This window comes from Haliotis cracherodii, unplaced genomic scaffold (assembly GCF_022045235.1).
Source record: "Haliotis cracherodii isolate W230 unplaced genomic scaffold, xgHalCrac1.p SCAF_6, whole genome shotgun sequence".
NCBI classification, from domain to species: domain Eukaryota; kingdom Metazoa; phylum Mollusca; class Gastropoda; order Lepetellida; family Haliotidae; genus Haliotis; species Haliotis cracherodii.
In genome coordinates, this window is record NW_027266319.1 from 3128611 (window position 1) to 3156589 (window position 27979).

General features: G+C 41.9%; 2 protein-coding genes across 3 annotated transcripts in view; one reads left to right on the forward strand and one right to left on the reverse strand.

The window, feature by feature from the left end:
* LOC139445406 (proline-rich protein 23A3-like) overlaps positions 1-27979 on the reverse strand; it is a 93564-nt gene that overhangs the window by 57366 nt on the left and 8219 nt on the right. The window lies entirely within an intron of this gene.
* On the forward strand, positions 1768-27961 carry LOC139444818 (uncharacterized). Of its 2 annotated transcripts, none has more exons than XM_071225784.1 (3): positions 1768-2208; positions 25366-25461; positions 26142-27961. In XM_071225784.1, the coding sequence occupies exons 1-3, from the start codon at positions 2169-2171 to the stop codon at positions 26318-26320; spliced, it is 315 nt and encodes a 104-aa protein (XP_071081885.1). In that variant the 5' UTR covers positions 1768-2168; the 3' UTR covers positions 26321-27961. The 2 variants fall into 2 exon arrangements, with proteins under 2 accessions (XP_071081885.1, XP_071081884.1); XM_071225783.1 differs by lacking the exon at positions 1768-2208 and adding an exon at positions 20692-21014.

Consider the following 27979-nt stretch of genomic DNA (forward strand, 5'->3'; position numbering starts at 1 on the left):
GTTGAATGGGAGAACGAATGAGTGAATGGGAGAACGAATGAGTAAATGAAAGCGAAAAAAGGATTCAATGAGGGAACGAATAACTAAATGGTTGAATGGGAGAACGAATGAGTAAATGGTTGAATGAGGGAACGAATGAGAAAATGAAAGCGAATAAAGGATTCAATAAGGGAACGAATGACTGAATAGTTGAATGAGGGAAGGAATCAGTAAATGACAATGAATAAATGATTGAATGAAAGAAACAATGTGAAGGAATTAATGAGAATTAAATAATTATAGAAAGGCATAGAGGAAAAGAAAGAACGAAAGAACGAATAAATAGATAAAAGGATTATTCCACTTATATAATATCAAATGTCAACCAACTGTCAACAGTCATCGGTTCACACCCTGTCGTCCTAACACCCGCAATAATTAGCTTAAATAATTCCTCGATTCCAGGGCTACGTTCTTACGTAGGTAAATGTAGATCAGTCGCCACCCAGGGGGAGTATACCGGGGGCGGGGGGGGAGAGAGACATCGACCCCCTTTCATCACGGGGTACACAAGTGATGAGTCAGTGCAAGGTCGCGGACAAGTAGGGCTTCTTCAAGAGTCGTGTATACATTTGCGTATTTGAGATCGTGTTGGGTGTCAGTTTTTAAAGCCATGTAGTATGCAAGCTAGATGTATGGGTTCCGGTGCTATTGGAAAAGTATTCAATCACATATGACGTTCTGGTTAATATGGGAGCATATCCCAAAGCAACCCTACTCGTTAGCAAGTATTTTAATGTTTTCATCTATCATTGAATTTGAGATATATGGATCCAGGACACACGAAACTAGGATGGATTGTGTACGGGTTGATGTTCCCAAAGATAATGACTCACGCGAGCCAATTCCGTCGTTTGTAGTTCAATAATGATCACATCATTTGACTTTCGAGGCACCTCGTGGCTTCCTAGGAAAGTTACCATTGGACAGGCTGATAACGTTAACAGACTACTCGACGCTATCAACACACTGTGTCCACACACTAAACAATATCGAAGCGGGTACCTTGAGAGCGGACGTTCACTGTATTGCCATCAATGTATTTCACAGGATGCAGACCCCTCATGATCACACAAAGGGCGCTATCCAATCGTTCTTCATCTATACCTTCGCATGCATGCTGCACCCGTTCTGAGAATGTATTCTTACAAATCATACATTCTAAATTAATAAGATGCTACGCACAGTCCATATAAATGATTAAGATGTCGTATTAAATTCTGTAATTGTATCTATGTTACCCATGTTGCCGTTGGTTACGGAATCGCTTTGAAAATGTATTTGTATTTTTTTATTTGCTTTACAGATTTAGGTTAAAACAAACAAAATTCCTATTTAGATAACAAATAAGGGCAATTTATCTGTGTTTATATAGAGACGGTTGATCAACATGTTTGAATGATAATACCGTTATATGGTCTCTGTTCTCATGTAATATTTTCATAAGCTTTGAGTTTTTGCATATTTCATGTTTAAATCCAACGGCGACCACAACAAAACATTTCATTCCAGTCAAAATAGGGGCGAATGTCGTCACAACAACGTCGCGGCGCTGTTGGTTTATTGGTGGTAATCCCCACAATTACAATCATGTCCCCGTTATAGCCCTTTCGTAAAGTTCATTGGCCACTGTATAGAGAGGAAGCGTTCACGCTTAATCCCCCATTGAGTGGGCCTCATGCTTCGTCCAACAAAGACGGCCGATGTGTCAGCGAGCAGTTACCAGGAGTTTCACACAGGTCAACACGGTCTTGCAGAGAGTCACAACATCAGATAATGAACGTATTTTATCATCCACACGACGGTCTGTGAGTGTAGCAGACGACCGTGTTTCAGACCGCGCACGCGCCGAACGACTTCAAAGCAGACGACATGATTTTGGACGGCAGCAGACGGCATTCTCACCTGGAGGTTGCAAGCGAGGTCGTTGTGCGGAACTAGCAACAGACATCATATTTGTTGTTAACAGTGAGAGCTTATACAAGAAGAGTTAACAACTGTTGTGTGGTAGTGACATCCAAGCATCGGGGTTGTGATTGTATGCATGTGCCGTTGATATATACACCACTGGTGAATGCGGTGATGGGGATTTGACACTGGACAAGAAGCTGGTCACTCGGAACATTGAGATGAAGCGAAGATCAGAGAGCACATCTGATTTACAAGAAGGTGAGCACTGAATTAATATATTGTTCATTATTTAGAATGTGTACGTTGTAATTAAACAATGCTAAATACTATGACTGTACTATTGGGTGCAGGCTAAAACGGCACCTCAGCAAAACGTCACCGATTTCTCTGGCGAAATCGGCACCGCATTTGGCGAAAACGGCTACTGTGTCGGGCGAAAACGGCAACTCTATATTTAATAATGATTAACCTATTAACCCAAATGCTCAGTACAAAAACACAGAGTTATTTCAAAGAGTGTGATACTAAATACAGTTTAAGTTTACACTGAGGACATGTATCGATCTGCTATGTTCAAAATTTTTTCATGTGTGTACAAACATGAAGAGAGGGTGTAAATTAGCACCGAAGCGTGAAGTTTGCACTTTCAGCGGGGTCAGAAAGTGCTTTGGATAAATGGTATAACCATTATGAAAATAGATGATCATCAGCCTTACCTGAATCGCAAACGATTTATCAATTAAATTTGTAAACCAAAATCCTGTTATTCATTAATAAACCACATTTATATGTCATAGTAGCAGGTACGGATGAACGGACATACCGATAATAAATCGGTGGTATCGCACACTCTCGTGATGGTGTCACGCATAATTAATTCTGAACATGAAGCTTTTTGTTCTGCCGCAATTGTTTCCGTTCTTAAATGAGTCGCCCCAAGGGCAGTTGTATGTGGACCTTTTGGTAATCAAGGGTCGAAACGCATAGGGTGTCGAATCGTCTGGCATTCGTATATGTGATTGTGACAGGTGATACTTGTTACTGCTATGTATAAAAGAAGAAAATATCAACTTGCATTGTAAATAGTGCACTTCTGATCCATAAGTAATTGTTATTCTTCCTTATAGGATTTAACCACATGTTTATACAAATCTAAATATATGTAGTTTTAATGGTATTCTTCCTTAAATGATTCCTCAACAGTTACAAAAGATATTAACAATGGGACATTTTCAAATAAGTATTTATAAAATAGTTCTGTTACCACACGTTCGTATATATTTTGCATGTGTAGCTCACTAAACGATGCTAGTATAATCTCTTTACATAAAACTGAGTTATTTTTGGTCTTTGGATTTTGAGCCAACTGGCCGGGTGGTATATTTTATATTTTGTTATGTACTTTGAATGTGTGTTTGTTATACTGCGTGACACGTAAATAAAATATTATCTTATCTTATCAAACGTACAATAGCTACCCGGACATTTCTCAGCCTCGTACGAGACGTGGAAGTAAAACGTACAATATGTATTGTTTCTTGCATAGGTTCTTGTTCTGACGCCATGGAGGGCAGATTGCATAAACACGCTGCAACAAAGACTTGTATATTTCACTCATAGTGTGAAACCTATCATATCAGTTGAAATTGTGACAGCTCCGTTGATATTAATCTGACATGAAAGCAGGATTGTATAGGCTTTGCTTATGTGACTCACACCCATTGCAGATTTCTTTGACAAATATCTGACCATGTTTTCTCCCAGGGACGTATGGCCTGCATGACTCAGATACTTGTGTAGGTATCGTATTCCCTTCACGCGTGACGTGTAATACCTTCCACACACTAGTCTCGTACATGTATGTCGGTACCCTATTATATAAGTACACATAGCTTCCACGTTGTGCATGCTATTAAACTATTTGAGGGTACAGTCGGTGAGTTGGGTTTTGAAAAGTAGTTCAGTTGTATCAGGTGTCTGCTTGATGTGGGGAGAAGACCCGAAGTAAGTCAGGTCTTAGACGTTTACCTACCACTTAGGTGAAACAAGCACCGATGTGGTGCTGACAAACCTAGAAACGAAACAGGACGAATCTAGGACTCGAACTCACTTAGGATTCTGGTCGGCCAAGGGACGTAACTCTGTTTGAGGTTACCTATTCAGCAGCGCTTTGAATTTGTGTGATAGATGTCGTATACTATTCAATAACGATTCCCCTAAATGGGTTAAAGTAAAACTGGCGCAAAGGAATGCATAAACACGCTGCAACAAAGACTTGTATATTTCACTCATAGTGTGAAACCTATTATATGAGTTGAAATTGTGACAGCTCCGTTGATATTAATCTGACATTAAAGCTAATGATCTTTTCACGTATTGACTGATGCTATCTGCATGTACTTCAATTTTGTGAGTTCGCCTTAATTGAAACTGATGAACGCTACACGCGTGACATAACGGTGAAAGTGTGTGTGTGTGTGTGTGTTGGGGGGGGGGGGGGGGGGGGGGAGTTCAGAGTGATCTGAATCTTGATTGGTGACACACACAGGATCAGGCCGCCCAAATGACACCAAAATTGTCGAAATCATCATGAAAGTTCATTGGCACAAACGGAGCCATATACACTCTATTATTAATCGCCGCCTGTCTGTCATACAGACGCTTGACCAAATATATCCAATACTGCAGTATAACTATAATTTAATAACTTTTTTCTGTAAAATATTTTCATTTCAGAGACTAGATGCTAGTATAATCGCTACCCAAAACCTGTGAAAACTAGCAAGTGTCAACTTTCATTATTATCGGCCTTTTTCATTTAATATGTTAATAAAATTGAAGTTGTGTGTCCCTTGGCACGCAGCGAGGACTGTATCGGACTCATTGGAAATTGATGACAATACGACGCCAAACTATCCGTGTTGTCACGAGAACCCAACACTCGGAGTGCGTGATATTGTACATCTGTCAAACGTGATTTAATGGTGTTGTTCGCACCAAGTTATTGACATTGATTTTCAGCGTCTAGCATGAAAACATATTAAATGTCTAAATGATAGATAGAGCTAACGTGTTATTGTAGAAAGTAGCCTTGATGTTGGACAACAACGGATCAATCACGAATTAGTACATTTTTTTCTGAAATGAAAAAAATATTTTTTAACACATTTTTCAGTCAGGTGTAAAAGCGGCTTAAACGATACTCACTCAACGAGGCGACGATTGTATCGGCGGTCGAAGCTTAGTTGTTTGCATGCTTCCCGTATTCCTCTTCTGCTGTGTGGCTAGCTAGATGTAATACGAACTACGGAACTATGTGCACTTCAGCTACATTACGTTAACAGTACTTGATAGTTTTACTACCTTAGAATAGAGCTGATGATAATAAATATGTGATGAGTACTTGTGACTGATGCAAAAGATATTAGATTACGTTTTGCTTTCTTATTTCGGAAGGTAATGAAGTCTTGGTGGATTGCTCATGTCAATTCAGGATAACATGTAATAAGCAGGTTCTCTCAAATAAGGCTATGGTAAACAACCATTAATGATCAGCTTCGAACGTTAGCATGGTTGACTACTTTGCTATATGTGAAGTAATAATATATGAAGTTTTTTTGCATTGCAAAGGAAAGTATTCATTTGTTATTTCGTCATTAAAATTTTCATTTCATTGCAATCGCTATTTTTATAAGATCCGAATGTTAATTAATGGGGAGGTCTTACTGCGATTCAATGGAACAAATTCACTCATCGCTACAATAACCATGTAATATGCGCGTTAGTAATACATTTTAATAACCACCGTTCGTGTATGAACTTAGATGTCGGGTACACTATGTGATTCATTTAACATGTCAGTGGAGTGACAGCGAACTAGTCGCGCTAAGTGTATACCGTTGTATACCGAAAAATGTCATTTAAACCAGGTAGCCACAGTGAATTCTTTGTGTGGCAACTTGACAACTGACAACGGTGCAATATCGAAAATACCATGATCAGTTTATTAATTAACATGAGTAGGTAATAGCAGTTTGCAAGGGCGATGTTCAGAATTCGAGGGTTCCAATCCCATTTCGCCCCGATTATGCTTTTAGGTTTATCAGCACCATATCCGTGCTTGTGGGTTTCACCAACGTGGTAAATGCTTGATATCTGCATCACTTCGTGTTACCCCCCTACACATGCCGTGATATAACTTAAATAAGTTTAAATTGGCGTCAAACCCAACTCACGACTTGTTTGAAAAATAACCGACAGTACAAACGTTCACCACACACATGCATTGCTAATTGCAATTTATGATATAACTCCGGGATCAAATACGTCCTCGATGTCCATGAGTCGACTAAAGTGGGTATTGGGTGATCACAGTGCTGTCGATCGCTGCTCATGCCATCAACCACTGGTTTATTTGATCCAGACTCGATTACCTACAATGATGTGTATATTTAAAGGAGCGGCGTATTCTAGGGGTTAAAGCGTTCGCTCGTCATGCCAAAGTCCCAGGTTCGATTCCCCACATGGGTACAATGTGTGAAGCCCATTTCTGGTGTTCCCCGCCTTGATATTGCTAGATTATTGCTAAAAGCGGCGTAAAACCATACTCCCACTATTTAATGATCTCTGCATTAACGTAATGTTCACCGAGGCGGCAACAGCTCTCGCAAAGTCGCTCTTGTCAGTGAATGTGTTCTGATGACTATCAAGGGACTGACTGTAACAGCAACAAGGGGTTATGTTGACATTGCACAGTGCACAGTGACATGCGGTGTGAGACGTGCACCTGACCAGCCACTGCACCTTTCATTCAGGTATGCAGTCACCTGCAGACACCTCTTCCCCGCCACACACTAACCATGTCCCCCGCGTTCTCATTGTTCACATGCTTAACCCCTCACGAAGCAGACATTCAAGGTTGGGTAGGGGCTTGTCGCATGTTATGGCCATAATTGGGACCTGTTAATAACACATACATACAATTACGTTCATGTAAAAATGCACGCAGCTCCATGCCAATGGGAGTTATGGTAGAAATCAGCTTTTTCCCTACGTAATGACGTATGTTTGAGCGGACACAGAATGTTTTAAGTGTGATGTATGTTGCAATGGTATGTATGACACCCGCATGTCTGGGCTGTCTTCCAGATCCTGGAAAATTCATTAAACAGTGACTTCGACTCAAGTCTAGAATAATTTGGCAAGTCTATATTTCCACAGCTATAGCCTGATATTAAGCAATGTTCTGGGGATCTCTAGTCCCGAGACAAGTGATTATCTTGAAGGACCAGCGCCCACCACCATGGCCCCACCCAAAAAAGCGTAATGATTCTTGTATTTTGGTTTGGCCGGGTATGACGTGACGACACGGCTCTTATTGTTCGTTTTTTAAGTCTTTTTTTTTTTCAAAAGAACACTCTCTTTAATTGTATACAAATCTCTGCCATGCAGTCTGGTCTGACCACTTTTGTCTTTTAGATTATTTTTCACAATTATTCATAGTGATATATTGGTGATAAGTTGCTGCGCATCTTAACAGAAAGAAAGTCCAGTGCTGAAAGTTGCCGTTGAAAATGAGAAGTGGATTACTCAAACTTTACTCATGATGATACCCCTGGTACAGGGTAGTTTTTAGGTAAATACTCGACATCACACGATATTGTATTTAATGATGGTAATGGAAGTATGTAACTGAGATACTCATCTAGTATAGAAAAAAATCGTATTGATAACAAAACAACTAAAGCTGATGGACTTGGACGAAGAATCACCGCACAACTCGCTTGTGTTCAACTGCGCATGGCTCGGCCAGTTGACAACAAAACGTGTCAGGTCTTGAAACGGACATGTCAACAACAAGAGGCCCAGTTAAGGTGTTTGAATAGGGTGGTTACCAAGCAACGGACGCCTTGAGGAGGGTATCAGAAGGGTCAGTTGGTTGGTCGGCTAATTCCCGCCTACCTAGCAGCTGAAGGGAGAGGAGTTACAGTTAAGGGACAGTCAAGTATTAGGTGATTAATTGATGTCAGTTGTATGTTTGTGATATGTTCTGTCTCAAACCTAAGATGGACATTTTTGTCTTGCTTGTCTCATTTGATCCCCAGATGTTATTTCACTTGGTGCAGCTAAGAGAGAGCGCCTTTTGTTCCAAAGGATTAACCCCTACCCGGGTGAAATAACTGAACAATAGGTGCCAGGTAGACGGGAAGACCCCAAATAGTCACTGTGTGATGAGTTTACAATGACCTGTTACGTAACATGGGACAATAACAGACGCTCGAGAGTAAACCACGGGCATTATGTATATGAGAAACCATTTCTACTGGGGATTACCGGCGATTGTAAACCCAGACATGAGGTGACATACCGAGGGCGCCGTGGTGCCATAGACCCCCGAGGTATGTCACCTTATGTCAGGGTTTACAATCGCTGGTAATCCCGAGGAGAAATGGTTTGTTCAACTTATAACCGACTCATCGCATAGACAACGTTTTTAATTAAATAACTGTAATAAAAACTCTCAAATGTATAACCTGTATCGGAGATGAAAGTCGTGAACTCGGTTCAATGAAACCGGTGACCTCAGCACGTGGGTTTCGCAACGGTGCAAATTCTGCACGTGCGTCTCGTAGGCTGTTCGTAGTTTTTGTTCTATCAAGGGTTCACAATGATTGTAAGCCCTCCTGCGCACCCCCCCTTTTTATTTCGAAAAAAATCTGTATTTCTGTATAAATTACCACCAAAGACCCCCCCCCCCCCCGGCCCTTTTCAAAAAAGCTGTATCCGCCCATGGAATAGATCTTCAGCAACCCATGTTCGCCGTTAGAGGCGACTATGCTTGTCGTAACGGGACCAGGTGGTCATGCTCGCTGACTTGATTGATGCATGTTATCGTATCCCAGTTGCGTGGATCGATGCTCGTGATGTCAATCACTGGATTGTCTGATCCCCGTCATATAGCTGGAATATTGCTGAGTACGACGTTAAACAAAAAACACCAAACAAACAAAACAAACACGGGTAACTGAAGACTTCTCTAATGCGGGACTACCATAGCTTCGTTTTGAGTTCGACGCGAGTAACACGAAGCCAAAAGTAGTCGCTGAATCAAATTTCACTGCTGTTTTTCAAGACGTGACAGCTTGATCACTGTGGTGGCACGCTTGCTTTCTCTTTGGCTAATTATATAGACGCCACACATAATGTCGTTCTCTAACGCTATTTGCGAAATGAATTCCATTACTCTACCTTTTAGACCACGAGTCTTACCACCCGAGTAACTATCGTTCCTACACAAATCCATTTAGTAGCCATATTTCCAGACCAGTCTAAAACATATGCCTTCGGCCCTTTTCACTAGCGTGAACCTCCAGCGTGTATGAAAAGACGACAAAAACATTTCCATGATCGCGCTAAATGTCTACTGAGAGTGCATTGTACGATTATATCACATGTACACAGTACAAAAAGTGTTGCACCCCCACATTAATACGTTTGATACATCACAACATTTAAAACGCCCGACTCTGGTTTTAATGGTAGGTATTCCTTGGGGATCTGATGTGAAATGTGTAATGTTTTCGGAGGGAAGATGATCACCAAAACGTAGCAATCAGCACGTGAATTACATGGTGCATGACATTTGCAGATTGCAGTATCTTCTTAAGCTAAACATCGCCTATAAAAGATGTTCTCTGACAGCCCAGTTTATTGTAACCCACAATGCCGGGTAGACGATTGTCAGAAGCAGTCAAGTGGCAGATTATTGGCCTTCATGGAGCAGGTCTTTCGTTCAAGGAGATTGGCAGAAGAACCGGACATTACTACTCAACAATAAGCCGTTTGGTCAGAAAACACGCATAAACTAATGATGTAAGGAATCGCAGACCCTCTGGCAGACCACGTAAGACCACAGTTAGAGATGACAGAGCGTTGTTGAGGGTGGTAAGGCGTCATCCATTTGCTACAAGCACAACCTTGAAACGTCTTTGGCTTCCTCGTCAACAGTTCAGTACCCAGACCGTGAGAAATCGTCTTAAAGCTGCAGGGTTGAAGTCCAGAAGGGTTATCAAGCGACCTAAACTCACAGACAACCACAAACGACTACGTCTAGCCTGGTGTAGACTGAGACAGAACTGGAACTTGAGGTCCTGGAGAAGAGTCCACTGGTCGGACGAAAGCAGGTTCCTTCTGCATGTTGTGGATGGCAGAGTGAGAGTATGGAGGCGTCCTGGAACAGCTTATACTGCAAGAAACATCATGCCAACTGTACCATATGGAGGTGGATCTGTTATGGTCTGGGGATGCTTCTCATTTGATTGTAAGCTTGATTTAGTGACCATACGAGGCAACTTGACAGGGGAGCGCTACATCCAAGAGGTGCTGAATCCAGTTGTGGTGCCCCATTTTGACAATCATCCACTGGCCACCAGACCGATATTCATGGATGACAATGCCAGACCACATCGTTCACGAGCTGTGACCCAGGTTATCCACAACAATGCTCTGACGCAGATTCCATGGCCAGCAATGAGTCCAGATCTGAATCCTCTGGAACATGTATGGGACATTTTGGGACGCCTGATTTATCGTCGGGACCCTCCTCCACAGAACTTGCGTGAATTGGAAGCAGCATTACACGAGGAGTGGCAGCAGCTGCCCATGGAGCGATTCCAACGTCTGGTGAGGGGTATGAGACGAAGACTTCAAGCTGTGATCCAAGTGCTTGGTGGAAGTTCTCGATATTGACTTACTGTGTTCGTCAAATCTCCATATGACATTCTTACCCTATTGGATGAATAAGGTCACTAAAAATTATTGAGATGTCACCATACTTAATGCGTCTTCGTTGTTCGTTCATTTTTCGTAAAAGTTCAGCATGAGATTATTACATGCCATAAGGTCATGGAATACCCCATTTAAGTTCATTGTATAGACAATACACTGGTTTGTTGGTATACACGAAATCCTGGTTATAATATTAATTCGGTTATCTTTACACCCTTTCAAAACACCCCTCCATGAAAAAGTATAGGGGGTGCAACACTTTTTTTACTGTGTATATATGTTTATGGCTAAAAATCAAGATGTTGTCGAGATGATGTCGAGGTGTTGTCATGGAGGAGACCACAGCTGTCTGCATCTCAAAAGCATCTGTTGTCCCGTCTGTGGTTGTAATTAGTGTCAGTTAAATTCAGGATATATAATCAGCATCAGTTATTATCCGTAACCAAGAGAACGGATCTGTGATCGCCCTGATTGTGTTGCAGTGCAATGGTAATGACAGGCTTCAGCACGCGAAATTCGACAACATATGGTTATATTGTTGGTTCGTCATGTGGGAAATGTTGATAACGATATTTCAAGGACGCTGTTTGTAAAATGCTCTTTGTTAACCGCCAGTTGATATCAAGAAGCACGAAAATTATAAGTTACGGCGATCGTTAACCTGATAACTGAGATTTGAAGTTCAACGAAGTCGACAACTTGTCATACAACCTCCCCTTTATCAGACATGTTTATCTGTAAGATCTCACCATGCTTGCCGCAAAAGACTAACGGGATCGGATTGTCAGGCTCGATGACTTGGTTTGATGCATGTCATCGATCCCAATTGCGTGGATTGATGCTCATGATATTAATCACTGTCTGGTCCCGACTCGATTATTTACAGACCGCCGTCATACAGCTGGACTATTGCTTAGTGCGACCAATCAACATTTACGAACAAACATGCATATAAAACAACCTTGCCTTCAGTGACTAATATTTTCTAGTTTGATGATGAAGTTTATGACGTCAATATGTTTTGCCTTTATGGAGGCGTAAGCGTAAAACCGATGTGTACACTGCGTAAATAGGCTTATCGTGTTTACGCAAGAAGTGCGCGCCGTTTAAATACCTCTATAAATGTAAAAATACATATTGATGCCAATTCTTCTAAATAAATACTTTAACAATTATAACTTCTAAAACTGCTGATTAAATGATTAACACAAACATGACTGTAGACAGCAATACGAAATCAGCGACATCGTTCAGCGAAATAATACAACACAAGTTCCATCCATTCTATTAGCCAATCAGGAAACACTAATCAATTGCAGTTATTGTTAAACGTCACAAACAAGTGTCCACACCCATTCCTCTTGCGTTCGACTCTACGTATATTCAAGATAATAGGGTATACAATACTTACTAACGATACTTATTGAGTTTTCCCCTCAATATTATAGTCTAAAAAGCGCCAAGACTAGACCCCTGTCTTCTGGTATGATGTTATTAATTCTCGCTGCGCATCGTTACAGAACCTGTTCAAACACGCGACGCCAGTGATTAGTTAGGGTGGAGCCAGCTGGTTAATTTGTCGTAAACACACACCAAGGCCGTCCTCTTGAAGCTGATTAATTTTTATTCCGACCACCGACCCATTGTATTGAGAAAATATATCAGTATACCTACTAAAATGGTCTTGGTGTTTTTGAGTCGTGCATATTATATACGATGTGTCGTTTTAAACAAAGAAACAGCGCAGGTGATCGATAAGGCATAAATCATGCATTAAAGAATAACGCATGCTTTTCATAATAAATATGTTTTTCAATTATGTTGTTCTACACGAATGCATTCTGTTGTGTGTAAACTCCTTGGGTGAGGGATAATTGTATTGCTTTCTGTCAGAATTATATTGACTTGATGGCTGTAGCCTTTGTTCTTTGTGATATGTCGGTTTGCAAATCGGTTTCCGATGGTAATTGTTTCTTGATTGCGCTTCCGGTCAGATTGTTTCATCATCAATTATTAATTTTCACCTATCTTAATCGTGTTTGAAAACATAGTCGGACAGCATTGAAGATATGAATAGTAAAAGGTCACCTGATCCACTGACTTCGAAAACAATGGTGAATTTATCTGAATGTTTGTACGTGAGACTGAGTGAGTGTGTATGACTTTTTCCGCTTTTGAAAATGTTCCTGCAATATCCCGGTGGTGGACACCAGAAATGGGCTTCACACATTGTACTCATTTGAGGAATCGAACCCGGGTCTTAGGAGTGACGAGCGAATTCTTTAACCACTTGTCTACCCCTCAGCCGCAAATATATCTGAAATCTAGGGTTGGAGGATTCATACGACTAAATATGGCGGCCAGTTGTCATCCTGGCAATTTTAAGCACTGGTACTCTCTTGATTCTTTTCAAAACTACCGGGGTAAGGATTTGAATTATTTATATCATTTGTTGATTTCAAAAATGTATAAAAGCAGATCATTACACCATAAATTTTAGCAGGTTAGTTCTTAAATGACGTCATCGACATGACGAACAAACAATTCATCTATGACAGCCTCGGTCCTACCTTGGATTTGTGTCTGGCTGCATTACCTCAAATTGATATGTCTACAAACTTGCTGTTGTTGTTGGTGGTTTGTTGTTTAACGCCGATCTCAGCAATATTCCAGCTATATGACGTCGGTCTGTAAATAATCGAGTCTGGACCAGCAATCCAGTGATTGACAACATGAGCATCGATCCATGCAATTAGGATATGATACGTATCAACCAAGTCAGCGAGCCTGACTACCCGACCCCGTTAGTCGCCTTTTACAGCAAGCATGGGTTAATGAAGACCAATTCTAACCCGGATCTTCACGGGTCCTATGTCTACATACAACACACTTCAGTCTGACAAATAACTTTGTCAACTGGACATTGTAAACATTTCCCTTGGTCATCCCATGTGTGCAACTACAGGCGACGTAGCACTCGCCACTTCTATAAGTCACCAAGCAACTCGGATCAAGGTAATTCCTAATCGATGATTGATATTGCCCAAGTTACAGACTCATGATGCACTGAGCTCAGTTATCGGGTTATTGATTGCTGTTTGTAGATTACCGTAGTTTAATTAGTGCATTAGCCTGCCTGAAACAACACTTGAGCAAAAGATTCAGCGCGTGGTTAACATGATGATGTTGATTCAATAAGACATCGCCCTAGGGGCTATATTGGCTTATAACTTCATTTCTGTACCTCAGTCTTGTAGCGTTAATAACACACACATATACACGCAGACAAACACAGACACGATGCGTGTTCAAACCACGTCATTCATTGGCACTCTAGTGTTATTTTAGGCTCCGTATGTGTGTATATATACCCCGTGACCAGGCTATACATGAGTATATAACTCGGTTAGTTTGAGACATACCCAGACAGTCGTGTTGCCAGGGCCACGTACCACGCCGCTCTACGACTCCTACACACCTGTGCTGAAGCAGATGCACGGCAAGGCCAGGCGCCAAAATTTGCTGTCGAGAGTTGCCTCCCTTAGGCGTGCCAGAAGCCTATTGTCGGGAACCGAATTCTACATTCGACCTAAAAATGTCGACCTCGGATTGTTAGCACCACACCCGGTCGTGGGTTTCTCCAACGTGGTAAACGTCAACGTCCTTCGTGACTACGGGCTTTCCTCCAACATCAAGTCACTCACTCCTCGAAACATCTTTTATCGGGGTATTTCGTGTCGATAGAAGGGGGTGGGGTGGTATCAAGATTAGATATTTGTTCAGCTACAGCTACAATACAAGATATTGTTTTTATTTAAAACCATGAGCGGGGACACGGGTGGCCCAGTCGTCTAAGGCGCCGCGATTCGCCGTGCAGAGTTGCGTCCCCTGGACACGCCAGAAACCTCGTCGTGTTGATTAATATTATATACCATTCCATTACTGAGTGGTTTGTAAGACCCCACGTTGTCGGTTGTCCATCCGTGGACCTTCGTAATCCTTTCTGGATTCCTTCTTTGAAACTACTGTACAGATGAAATAGAACTGATGGTTTTGTCGTCCAAGGCGCCGCAATTCGCTATTCAGAGTTACGTCGCTTGGACACGCCAGAAACCTATGATCGTGGATTCGAATCCCGGTTCACCCCGCTTATGTTTCTAGGTTTGTCAGCACCATACCAGTGCTCGTTGGTTTCACCGAAGTGGTAAACGTCTGAGACCTGCATCACTTCGGGCTTTCCTCCCACATTAAGCTGACACGCCGTGATATAACTGGAATAATGTTAAAAGCGGCGTTAAACCCAACTCACTCACTCACTCACTAAAACCATGAGCCTGATTGTTTTTCGATGAACAACACCATCAATTTCTTTTATTTCAACAGTTTGATGCATATTATATATTTTTTTCAAGAATTGTCGTGGTCAGTTTATTTTTTTCGATAAAATCACAGGTCCCCTCCCCCTGATTAACTGGTCGAAGTTAACCCATAACGGTAAATCTAGTGAAAATCGATCGTCTCTCCTATGAATGAAGTATCTTGCACAAACACGTACTGCCCCGCCATACAAAATCCTGCTTTTCCTTTAGAACAAATGTTGACAAGATACAAAGGATGACATTAAGTAGAGTAAGTTGACTATTTAATCCTTCGCGCCTTGATCATCAACAGCACCCGGAGACTGGCTTGAACTATATAAACTATTGTTTGCCACGTGTATGTATGTTAATCTTTGAATACAGGGCTTGCGGTAAACCTACGCACGGGCAAATAGTATGGTTAACAGCGTGTTGATGAAACCAGGCCTCGCAGCGATCAGATGTCGGATAATATTGACATAGATCTCTGTTAAATGTGTGTATGGTGGTGTTTAATGGACCAATGACTATGTGGTGCATAGTCAGAATACGTATTATATATTGTTATAATGAGCCAGTTTTGTTCATGCATACAGAATAAATTGTAAAAGTTCCGCAGTGGTAATGGAGTATTGTGTGGCTAGCCTACTAATGCTTTGTAAATAGCCGGTGGTGATCCCCGGTTAGAGTGGTCCCCAGCAACCTATGCTGGTCGTAAGAGGCGACCAAATTGATCGGGCGGTCAGACTCGGTGATTTGTTTATTTGTGCGTCATCCTTTCCCGACGACGTGGATCGTTGCTCCAAATATCAATCACTGGATTGTCTGGTCCAGACTCGATTCTTTACATGCCGCCGTCATAAAGCTGGAATATTGCAAAGTTCGGCGATAAGCAATAAACAAATACAGTTTTTATGTGGGTCAGGGTTATCAACCACTGGTGAATCTATCTCTTTATAAATGAAGGTGTTATTGTGTACAGTGGGGTAAATCCGGAATAACTTTTATTATCATTAACTTGTTTTCATAGAGGCGGTTGTGAAATAAAACTAAAATCGCAAATTATTTCTCGAAAACCAAAAAACTGGCCGATCGGTTGAAACAAATGTAAAACAAACGTGTTCCGTGAATGACTTCTTTGAATAGCCCCTTTATCTTAATTATTTAGATATATGTTATACAAACATTGATCAATTTGCTGTATAAAGTCTTACAGGAAAACGGAAATCAATCAAATTAACTGCCACACCCCTTTCTCATATCAATCTACTTTTTAACTATCATAACTTCATCATTGGTTCCAAAATTCAGATTTGGTAGGTATAATAGTTTTAAAAAGGAATGGGGTTGGTTCCCTTTTACAGCAACGCTACATTGGAACCTCGTTAATGTGGACTCAGTTTATCCAGACCAAACTCAGCAGACCTGACCCCGCTCGACGAGAGCTCGAACCGGGGAATATTGGAGGTTAGGAAACAATTCAACCTAAGTTAACCAAAAGTTCGGAATCCATTCCGTACATTAGAGTCAAAACGGAAAAGTAACACACGTTTCTAATAAGAACTGTCTCATGTCTCTCGGAACCAGACATTTCCTTAACCAATCCCAAGCTCGTGCACCATTCGTCCCCACTCGCCCCTTTCCGTAACCATTTGGCTTGTTCCGGAATAAGACGAGTTCGTCACGAATGGTTCATGCACATTATTCTAATTTCTCCGGACTCAACCAGCGATTATTTTTTCAGTCGCCACAGATTTTAGGTATTAATAAGGTATTTTACAGACGCATCATTGAATATGACTGCCATTGTTTGTGCTAGAAATTAAATCACCAAAAAATTCTATTCAAATAACATTTATTACTTTCTCGGCACCACAATATTCAAATTGAAATCACATATTCACCGAAAAGATATACATAAAGACGTCGTTGAACAATAACAAATAGGATAAAAAGTCCTTAGTCCACGACCCTGCTATGCGGAGTGTGCTGGGAATATTTACCTGTTTACAAATAAATGCGATAAACGCCTTTCCCTAATAACCAGAAGAAATCTCTGCTAAAACCAGTTGATAGTACGATTCCGACTGTACACGTAGTACATAATTCTAAACGCCTAAATTCCGATCGATTTCACAAATGCAAGAAACAGTACTGTCCGCGTTATAGAGCCGATTGAAGCAAGTTCACATGAAACAGTACTGTCCGCGTTATAGAGCCAATGGAAGCAAGTTCACATGAAACAGTAGTGTCCGCGTTATAGAGCCAATGGAAGTGGAAGCACGTTCACATGAAACAGTACTGTCCCGTTATAGAGCCAATGGAAGCAAGTTCACATGAAACAGTACTGTCCGCGTTATAGAGCCAAAGGAAGCAAGTTCACATGAAACAGTACTGTCCGCGTTATAGAGCCAATGGAAGCACGTTCACATGAAACAGTACTGTCCCGTTATAGAGCCAATGGAAGCACGTTCAAATGAAACTACTGTCCGCGTTATAGAGCCAATGGAAGCACGTTCACATGAAACAGTACTGTCCGCGTTATAAAGCCGTTGGAAGCAAGTTTAGTTAAAGTTACAGACTTGCATACGTTCTGTAAAACATGGGCGGATCCAGAGCTTCCAAAAAAAACCGCTTGCAGAACACAGAGTAATGAAATGTCCAATCAGGGTGTACTTGTAATCTGATGTGACATTGATGAAGTCATCCGACAAATCACTCTTCTCCGCAATCTCAGTTCGATTTCTTGGGCCAATGGAATCAGAAAAGGAGATCCCTCGAATTTCTGTCTGTCATTTCACATAATCTGAAGAAACGACAGTTTTTAGCGGCGAGTTAGACGAGAAGCGAGATAACAAGCTATCGGCTAAAAACGAATCCGGCAATTTGCTTGTGGCAAGGTTATTTCCCCAATCGACGTGAAATCAACACGGAATGAACACGACTGAGAATAGAGTCGCAGTAATCAATATCACGGAGAACTAAGGAGGTATTGTACGTCTTATGAAGTAGGCTAGCGTTATTGGACTCCGTATTCCCACGCGCGTACGCTCTGTAAGAACTGTCTCTCCTGCTTAAATGAACTTGGGGTGTGTGATATTATCTTGAAAGACTTTTGTTACTTTCGTGATTGAATTAAAGACAGTCGTCTTTCCTGGTCTTGGGAGATTCAAACATATTGACGAACACTTTTATCATTCTAAATGAGGTTTGGCTTTTGTTTAATCAATAGTTACTCTATTTAAGTGAGATTCCTCACGGAAACATGAGAATGATTTTTCGTCTATGTGTTCAGATTTCGTTAACGGTATTCGACAAGAGTAAAGATTTTGAGTGGCTGTTCAAATGATAAAGATCTACCGGACGAATCAAGGTTTCAATTAAGACTGTCTATAAATATTCGTCCTTCAAAGAACCTGTTAGGCTAAAAGAAGGAACACTTTTGTTTCAGATAATTGATATGGTTAGATAAATATTACAAAAATAATACATTTTAGTTTAAATAATACTACCTTGAAATTGGCTGATTTTGTCTGTCGCTGATGAGGTAAACATGACTAATGTATTTTCGCGTCGATGGAAAAGTTTAGAAAAAGATAACCGTTTCCACACGGCACTCTTCACTAAACTATTTTCATTTGTTATTGAATGAATTTAGAATTGTTTAGGGATGTGCTTCAACTAAATGAGATTCCAAAACATTTCAGAGAATACAGTCTTGAACGAAGAATTGGCAAGCACATCGTACGTTTTAAGTGTCAGTGAATATCAACCATCAGTATTCTGCTTGCATCTAGCACGGCTGCCTGTAAAGTGACCTCTAGCCTTGCTTAAAGGCTGTACTGAATGATAAGACCATGGATGTGTAGTAATTCTATCTCCTTATAGGCAAGTCTAGATGTGTGGACTCAAGTTTCTAATAGGGACAACTTGTTCTTATTATTTACATAATCTATAAATTATGATTTAAGCTAATAATTATTGCCCCAGAGACTTGTGCAAGTCTAAGTGACCTGTAAATTGGAGTTAAATTGGATGCAAACAGTGAGTTAATGGCTGGTCGTGTTCACGCCCCCAATAAATGGCAGTTCGCCTTGGGATGTATACATGTAATGGGTCAGACAGGAGATGTGAGGAAAGGGGAGAGATGAAATAATTTAATTCTAACCCGATATACGAGTTGTGTGTGCAGATGAGAGTGCAACGAGGAATGTTGATTTACGCCCAACCATAGGAATGTAATTAAGGGGTCAGTGAAGGGAAAGTTATGTCACCTCAACGAGCGTCTTTGTATGCAGCTGAGGGGGGACTCCGTGAGACATGCTTGCAGCTGATGTCATGTGCGGCCCCGCCTTCACTGTCGCCTGGTGTTGAAAGTATGCATGGCTGCACCTAGAGTGCACTTTTCGTTCAATATCAAACGTCAACATCAGAGTGTGAGTGGATGAGTATGTTTTTAAGCCGCGTTTAGCAGTATTTCAGCAAACCAGAAATGGGCTTCACGCAATGTACCCTTGTGGGGAATCGAACCCGTGTCTTTGGTGTGACGAGCGAACGCTTTAACCACTAGGCTACCCCACCGCCCCCAACACCAGAGAGTAACCAGCCTCGATTGTCCACGGAAGAGATTCCATTTGGCATTACAGGCAAAAAAGCGGTGAAACTTATATGAATGATAGTAATTAACTCCGTTGCCAAGTAACGTTTTGATAACTATATTATTATATATCAAATTCAATTGTATACTATTGCCCGGTAATTCAGATTTTAACATCTGTTTCTGTTTCTGTATCAGCGACAGAGAGTGATGGGGATGCCTGTCATAGTTCCTATACCCGTGAAGATCCGGGGTAGAATAGGTCTTCAGCAACCCATGCTTGCCGTAAAAGGCGTCTATGCTTGTCGTAAAAGGCGACTAACGGGATCGGGTGGTCAGGCTCACTGACTTGGTTGATGCATGTCATCGATCCCAATTGCATGGATTGATGTTCATGATGTAAATCACTGGATTGTCTGGTCCAGACTCGATTATTTACAGACCGCCGTCATATAGCTATAATATTGCTGAGTGCGGCGTTAAACAACAAACCAACCAACCAATCTAAAACAAAATACAGAAAATAGTTGCAGCGAAAACATCCCTTTTGAACCTTTTCTACCATGTCTGTAGCCAGTGACTGACATTTCGACATCAGACAGTGGGGGTGCCTATTAGCATTTGCCCATCACAGTCGGGTGTCCTTCTGACATTATGGGTTAATTGTATCTTTCCGGCTCACGAGGAGACTGCAGTGCTGAGGAGATATAACGCTCGAGGCGCATATTCTCGCCCAGTGTCGTTTTCCTGATACCTGAAACATGGGATCGACATAAAGTCCATGTGCTCGTTTCTCGAAGGATAACTATTTGTTTTAGAAGTCGTGAGATTATCGCGGACGTTTGACAGTTACGCTCCACTGTAGAATGGTACCGAGAAATATCACAGGGCATCCCAAGTCAAAACATCCCCTAATCTGAAACTGTCCGGGAGGTTTTGGCACCCGACGAAGCAAACACATCACCAGTTTTGGTCTTTCAGATCGCGTGTCGAAAAATCGATATCTGGTGATATGCACTGCGGTTTAAAGAGGTCATTTGTGACGTCATGTGTCGCTTTAGAAAACCCGACGGCAGCCAAGAAAGCATCGTCAGAGAGGAACTGAAGCAGCTATAAATAGTTCTGACCAACCGAGCGAGACTTGTACCCACAGGACGTTATTTGCTGTCTGACCCCGAGAAGGGAGTCTGAAGATTGTAGATTCGCCATACGTGTCAGCGAGTTGTGTTCTGTGCGATCTGCCCCGGTCGTTCACACTCCACTCCCAATGGCGGGGGGCACGACGAGTGAGACCGAGCCCATGACGGGGGAGACGAGGAGAGGTGAGCAGGGCGGGGCAGGGATGTGTGGGGTGGGTGTTGTGACGGGGAGACGTGTACACGGGTCACTGTGACCCTCGCGTAAACAAGCATGTTTGCATGTCACACACACCGCGTGGTATATATACGGTGTATGGAGTTTTCAGACCCAGTTTAAGGTACCGTTGTTTTGTCTCATTAGGGAATCGTCCTTAAATCTGTAATGTACATAATTGATAATTTTGTTTCATAATGTTAATATTTTCATACCCCTAACAGGGGTGTCCTATATTCAGGTCATCACCATGTTGTATAATCAATTCATTTTTTTGTTTGACACTCACTGAAGATAGTCAACTAAATAGGACAAACCGAAAGATCTTGGTTTCATATTCCTTGTCGCTTTGTCATTGTAACAATTACCACCGTAGGGTTTCCGTGTTTTGGCCGAGGTGCATATTATGACAGGTATGTTTACGTAAACTCCTCACAGCGCTCACACCACGTCGATAGTGTGGTGAAATATTTGCACTATGTCATGTGCTGCTGATAAGGCGATGTGTCAGAATGTAGACACAACACTGTGGAGGCTCATTGCCACGATTTAACATGCACCAGCAAACACATGATAATACATGTACCCAGTTTCAATGAAAGAAATAAGGGATGGAGATTTGATTGGTTGTTATGAAATTGATTACTCAATTTGGGTCACGAAGCCTGACACAAGGACACGTCAATCAAATATGCCGGATCGGCTTCGATCAGCTTCACCAGGTGTTCACAGTACTGTGAAAACATTTGCAATAAACGCGGGAGTCAAGTGAATACGTCATACAAGTGAATACAAGCCACAAAAACCTTTCCATAGTCAGAAGAAATCTCTTCTTAAAGCAGAGTCAATTTTTCGATTCTGACTTGTGTTTATGAATCACTGTCATGTAGCGATGATACCGGGTGTTCACGAAGAGGTGAGCGTATCCTGCTTCGCCGGTGGCACCCGTCACAAACACATGCAAAGGCAAGTCAGTTGTTCAGCTAAAAACACGGGAACATAGACAACTGCATCGGACATCAAGTTTGGACATCAGTTTTGTCACGAATGCGTCAATTTAGGAAATGTTTTCTACATGCCTACCATAAAACCTTTTAAAATTTCCTGAGGTCATAAACTAAAATATAATCAAAGACAAGTAGATTTAACAGAACTTCTAAAATCTTAATAAAGCACATTCCATTCATAACATAATTCTAAAATTCATACACTTTTATTGTTGAAAACGATTGAAGTGATTTTGTCCGGAAAGCCACCCGATAACTGAAGACTCACTAATGATGATCCGTACTGGATAATTAATGCGCTACAGCACGCTCGGTATTTCCAAATAACCCCGTACCAATGTTTTTACTCTTATGTGTCATGGGCGACTATGAGCTCAATTATCTATTTGTCCTACATATTCTACAGTCAAAGGGACAGAGATTTAACTGTGAACATGTTAGAAAGACCCACGTGTTCCGACACGCCACAAACAACTGATGGGCGGGGCAGTAACGGAATGTAGGTATTATACCTGGTATTACATTTGTAGTATTGGACTTAAAGCATGATTATACAACAAAGGAACCATTGAAACAAGACTAGCGGTACCCCTACTTGCCTTTCTGTTAGCCTAATTGTTGCATGTGTAAGTTCATGTATAAGACTTTGTAGAGAAACGTTTACATAATTACTGAATTCTTGTAAGGTGATTAGCAGAAAAGGCGATTGTGTGGGACTTTGTGGCGATAAAGTAATAATTGTGCGCATGGTATGTGACCCACTTCCACGGGGTAGGCCTCGTGGATGCGCCGCCGCATGAGTCTTAGACGGATAAAGTGGCATTAAGATGGGCAACCACGTTGTTGACCTAGGTTCGGACAGGGCCAGGGAGGCCTAGGAGGTATTGTACACAGTCGACAGAACGCCGTGATGATGCCAGGCCGAGGTAGGAACGTTGTGCATGATGGCGTGCAGTTTCACGCGTGCAGTTTCACGCTGTTGTTCCGTATATGATATGATGTGCTGTGATGGGAGCAACGTTTGTGTGTGTGTGTGTGTGTGTGTGTGTGTGTGTGTGTGTGTGTGTGTGTGTGTGCTTCTGTGTGTGTGTGTCTGTGTGTGTGTGTCTGCTTGTATCAGTTCAAATAATGAATGTTTTATCGTGCTTGCCTACTCGGATACCGTGCCCCAGTTTAACATGAATACTCCACTCAGACACACTATACTGATTCCGAGCCAGTCCTTGTTTTAGCCCCTTAATGCCGAGCGCCAGGCATGGTAACAACAAGTGCCATCTTGTAACGTGTTTTGGTATGACCCGGCCGGGGATCGAACCTCGGACCTTCCGCTCTCCGGACAGACGCTCTATCCACTTGACCTCGTAGGGGGCTCGATGTATGAGATGCTCCTATAGAATATATGTATTGGATTTGAACACTTCACTTGTACTACTAGGATCTTGAGGTACATTCTTGTGGCTGTTCTACGAAGCGCGCAAGTACTGTAAACAGTGTATTCTCGTACCGTTAACAACTTATTTCAGTACACAGACATTTTTGTACCACTTCGGACAACCTCACACTGATGAACTTGCTCCTTTCGTTTGATAATTTACCGCATGTGACTCGAAGTGGTTCTTTATACGAGTGTTAACACGTACGTGCAGAAGAACACCTTTTAACAACTCATGTCTATAAGAATGTCACATTTTCTACGATACTGTTATGATGAATCGTGTTTATTGCTGTGTTTTCAATGAGTCTGTGACATTATATCACTGACCTAACACGGTCGGACTATTTAAATGCAATTACGTGAAGTGTGTGAATAATCACTCTTTCCGTCGGGCACGTTAGTTTTAAAAATTTGTAATCTTTCAATTCGTCCCACATTATATAGCTCTAATTGTAGGTAAGCCGACGTAGCTAAGACTATGGTTATCATACTTAGTTGGCTTCTGTGTGTCAACGTGTACTATCAAAGAATATTTTGTGCATTTTTGTTATGATTTTTGCAGCAGTAAAAAAACTGTTGCGGATGGTTAGGTAACCGCGTTGTTAAAGCGTTCGCTCATCACGCCGATGGCCCTGTTCGATTCCCAACAGGTGTCCAATGTGTGCAACACTTTACAGGCGTCTACCGCCTTAATTAAGCTGAAATATTGAGAAAGCGGCGTCAAACCTACCTCAATTGCTCACGCAAAAACGCTTGCAATACTATTGCAATAGTTATATTACCATAACGCTACTATTACAAATATAAGGATTTCTGGTCGTAAGAGGCGACCAAGTGAATCGGGTCGTCAGGCTCGGTGACCTGGTTGATTGCGAGTTACCGTGTCCCGATCGCTGCTCACAATATCGATCACTGGTTTGTCTTGTAACGACTCTATTATTTACAGGCCGCCGTCACACAGCTGGAATATTGCTGAGTGCGGCGTTAAACAACACACGGTTGTAAATTAAAAAAAGTGTCATCGTGACACCGTGACCCAAACAGATATAACGAAGCGAAACAGGAAATGGTGAAACAGGAAATATTGTATAGCATAGCAACGCGTTCCTGGCGAACCAGGCTGTTGTGTGACGAAAGTATCACTTAACTGACAAATAGACACTACCTTTGAGAGATTAACTGAAATTAGTTTGATTATATATTGTTTCTCAAATCTACGACCGCATCACCACCACAGAAAGCGATTCGGCCGCCTACAGCGTTTGTGAGGTGAGGTGAAATTGGGTTTAATGTCGCGTCCAAGATTATCGCACTTATACTTCGACGTGCATGCACGGGTGTGTGTCTGTGTGTGTGGCTGCTTGTACTAGTCCGGACTGATGCCCATTTATAGTGCTAGCCCACTGAGATACCATGCCCCAGTTCAACATGAATACCCCACTCAGACACCGTATACTGACCCCCAGGCGTCCAGTCCTTGTTTATCCTCTTAATGCCGAGCGCAAGACAAGTACTATCTTTTAACGTCTTTTGGTATGGCGCGGCCGGGGATCGAATCCCGGACGTTCCGCTTTCCAAGCGGACGCTCTACCACTAGACAACGGAGGCGGTCACTATACAGTACAGAATAAGCAGTACTCGGAACTGAGCACGAAAGGCTCTACCTCATGCCCCAAAGTTAAGGGTTCAGAGGAGACCTTCGATTCAAACACTCTAGCAGTAAGCCTCAAAGACAGGATGGCCTTTACAAATTTATTCATTTTAAACATCGACGATCTCGGTGACAGAATATTACTCCCTCCGATGAAACTGTCAAGAGGTCAACAGAATACATATAAAACCTTAGTTTGATTGTATTAAAAACAAACTTTTTTTCAGACGTCCATCAGAAGAGTCGCTGCCTCGGGAAGAAATGCTGCGTGGTGTCCCTTGTGATTTTGTTCCTCTTCCTGACCTTCATCGCCCTCCCTGGAGGTGAGTCACGTGCTGCACCCGCGTTGGGGTCTGTATTTGTTTGCCGCGTTATATGCTACGTGATATCAACGTCGTGTATCGCCTCTACTCGCAAGTCATTGTCATGCCCAATGTGGTGTTTCTGGGAAATGGCTCCATGTAAGTCGATTAAAATGGATCGGGTGGTCAGACTTGGTGTCTTGGTGTCTGGTGTCTGGTCCTAACTCCACTATTTACAGACCGCCGTGATATAATATTACGTAGAATGTTGCTGACTGGTGAAAATCAACATTCACGCACTCAACCTGAACCTACTACTCTTTAGAATGTGATTGTTTAGCAGTAGCAAAAGCAAGACTTTCACACACTCACTCAACCACCAAACACCCACTCACTCACCTAACCCACCCCTTCACTCACTCACCTTTATAGGGTGGTTCCGTGTCGATAGAAATCGCCCACATGGGTATTTTTTCACAGCAACGAAGTATGAACAAGTTTATAGTGTGCACACCTTGTTTCCAAGGTGAATGGGGGCTTTCGGCTTACTGAAAGTCCAGCTCGTGATATTTACCTTACGGCTCTCCTTCCGCATAAGGTCCAGCATTCGTAGCACTAGCCGTCATATTGTAAACGAGAAACCCGAATGTCCAAGTTTCCATGTGGTGCTGTCTACAATGTGCGTCGTTTCTATATTCCAGGTGTGATGCTGATCGTCCATGGCGGGAAGGCCAGACGGAAAGGGACGCTCGCTGGCGGAATCGTTCTTGTGTGTCTCCCAGTTCTGGCAACGATATGTTTATTAGCTGCCTTTTTCGGGAGGAGAAGAATGCAAAAATTACGTGCCCAGAATGCTGTGACAACCACAGACCCTGTCTGAGAGTTATCTGTTGGTAAGGTGTGAATGACGCAGATATGACTGTCTCCGTGATGACATGTATGACTGATCTGAAGATGCTGAAGATGAGGCATCAGTTCTGGACTTTTATACCTGGTTGCTGTTGATGTAATGGAAAAGAAGACTATGCCACCAGTGGACCCTTATATCAGCGGGCAAGACAATGACCGTTTGTCAGTGCATCTTGTTCACGTTGGTCGTGTCAGTGACATTGTAGGGATGATACATATGAATGATCCGAAGATGCTGAGGACGAGGCATCAGCTATGGACTTTTGTACCTGGTTGCTGTGAATGCTACAGGAAATGAGGACTATCCACCAGTGGACACTTTATATTACCGAACAAGACATTGACCGTTTGTCAGAAATCTTGTTCACGTTGGTCATGTCAGTGACAACGTAGGGATGACATATATTTGTGCAATGGAGGAAGAAGACCAAAGGTCAGGGTAGTGATATACACACCGTGCGTATGTTGAGTACTATCAATCAAACATTGAAGGGACATACATAGACATAAGCATGTGCTGTCACGACAGGGAAGATTTAGTGAACCGCTCCATAGGTCAGGCCAGAGCTGTTTCTGTCGCCACACAATCACAAGGCCACAACCCGCATGGTGTGTTCATGATTGAATAATACTCGTTTACAAACTGTTGAAAAAAAGCAACGAACGTGCAAAGTGTAAAAAAAAGCAATCAGTATTTTAACTCAGCAAATTATGTACACATGGGTATCGTCATGGTGAAAAATTTAGACTCGAAAGTGTTCGGGAAACAAAGACATAAGTTGCCTGCTTTAGTGCTCAGAAACAACCAGAGTGGACAACCAAGTTATATATGGTTGTTGTGTCACACGGGGTCAAGGTCGTGGCCATTGTAAAAAAAATGACACCTACAACGATTCTCTTCATCTCAAGCAAAGTGATATGAGGGACTCGCTATACGCATACTTAACTGGAGATATTTACCACGCTTGGATAGGTCAACAGAACTTATTTATCTATTCTTTGATTCTATTATTTCAACAACAAAAAAGGAACGAGAGAACGTTTGATTTTTATATGGAGACATTCTGTTTAGAAAACAACCTGAATGTACGTTTATGAAGACTGATATCATAATAAAACATGACATCAACCAGTAAAACACATTACAGGGGCGCTCTTTTTGGATGACGTTGTGGTCAATGAGACCAACCTGATCATTGTGACTTTTGTAGGTGGGATGCTAGTTTAATTAACTTTGGTAAAGCTGTCCATTTGTTCCAAGGGAAGATATTGTCGGACTTAAGTTTTTGACAGGATTCAGTAAGCAGTGTGTGGTTACAACAATCGTTTATTCTGTGTCCACTTTGAGATTATGGGAGACGACTGCAACCCGTGTCGTCCCTGGACACAACCCAATGTATTGCTCAAAAAAAAGTTCTATGTGTAATCGTTTTTGTTGGCCTATATTAACCCATTCTCTTTCGTTGGATCAATTGTTTTGTATACACAAGCATTGGTATATCTTTGAATCTACTTTTATACTCAATCATCTTCAAATCTTTGGATCTTGCTTCATACTCAAGCATCTTCAAATCTTTGGATCTTGCTTCATACTCAAGCATCTTCAAATCTTTGGATCTTGCTCCATACT

Bases quoted from the DNA above. Each gene is read 5' to 3' on its own strand.
- LOC139444818 (XM_071225783.1), top strand. From the start codon at position 20,960: ATGGCGGGGGGCACGACGAGTGAGACCGAGCCCATGACGGGGGAGACG. The intron at 21,015-25,365 runs GTGAGCAGGGCG...ACTTTTTTTCAG, and splicing joins GACGGGGGAGACGAGGAGAG to ACGTCCATCAGAAGAGTCGC. The intron at 25,462-26,141 runs GTGAGTCACGTG...TCTATATTCCAG, and splicing joins CTTCATCGCCCTCCCTGGAG to GTGTGATGCTGATCGTCCAT.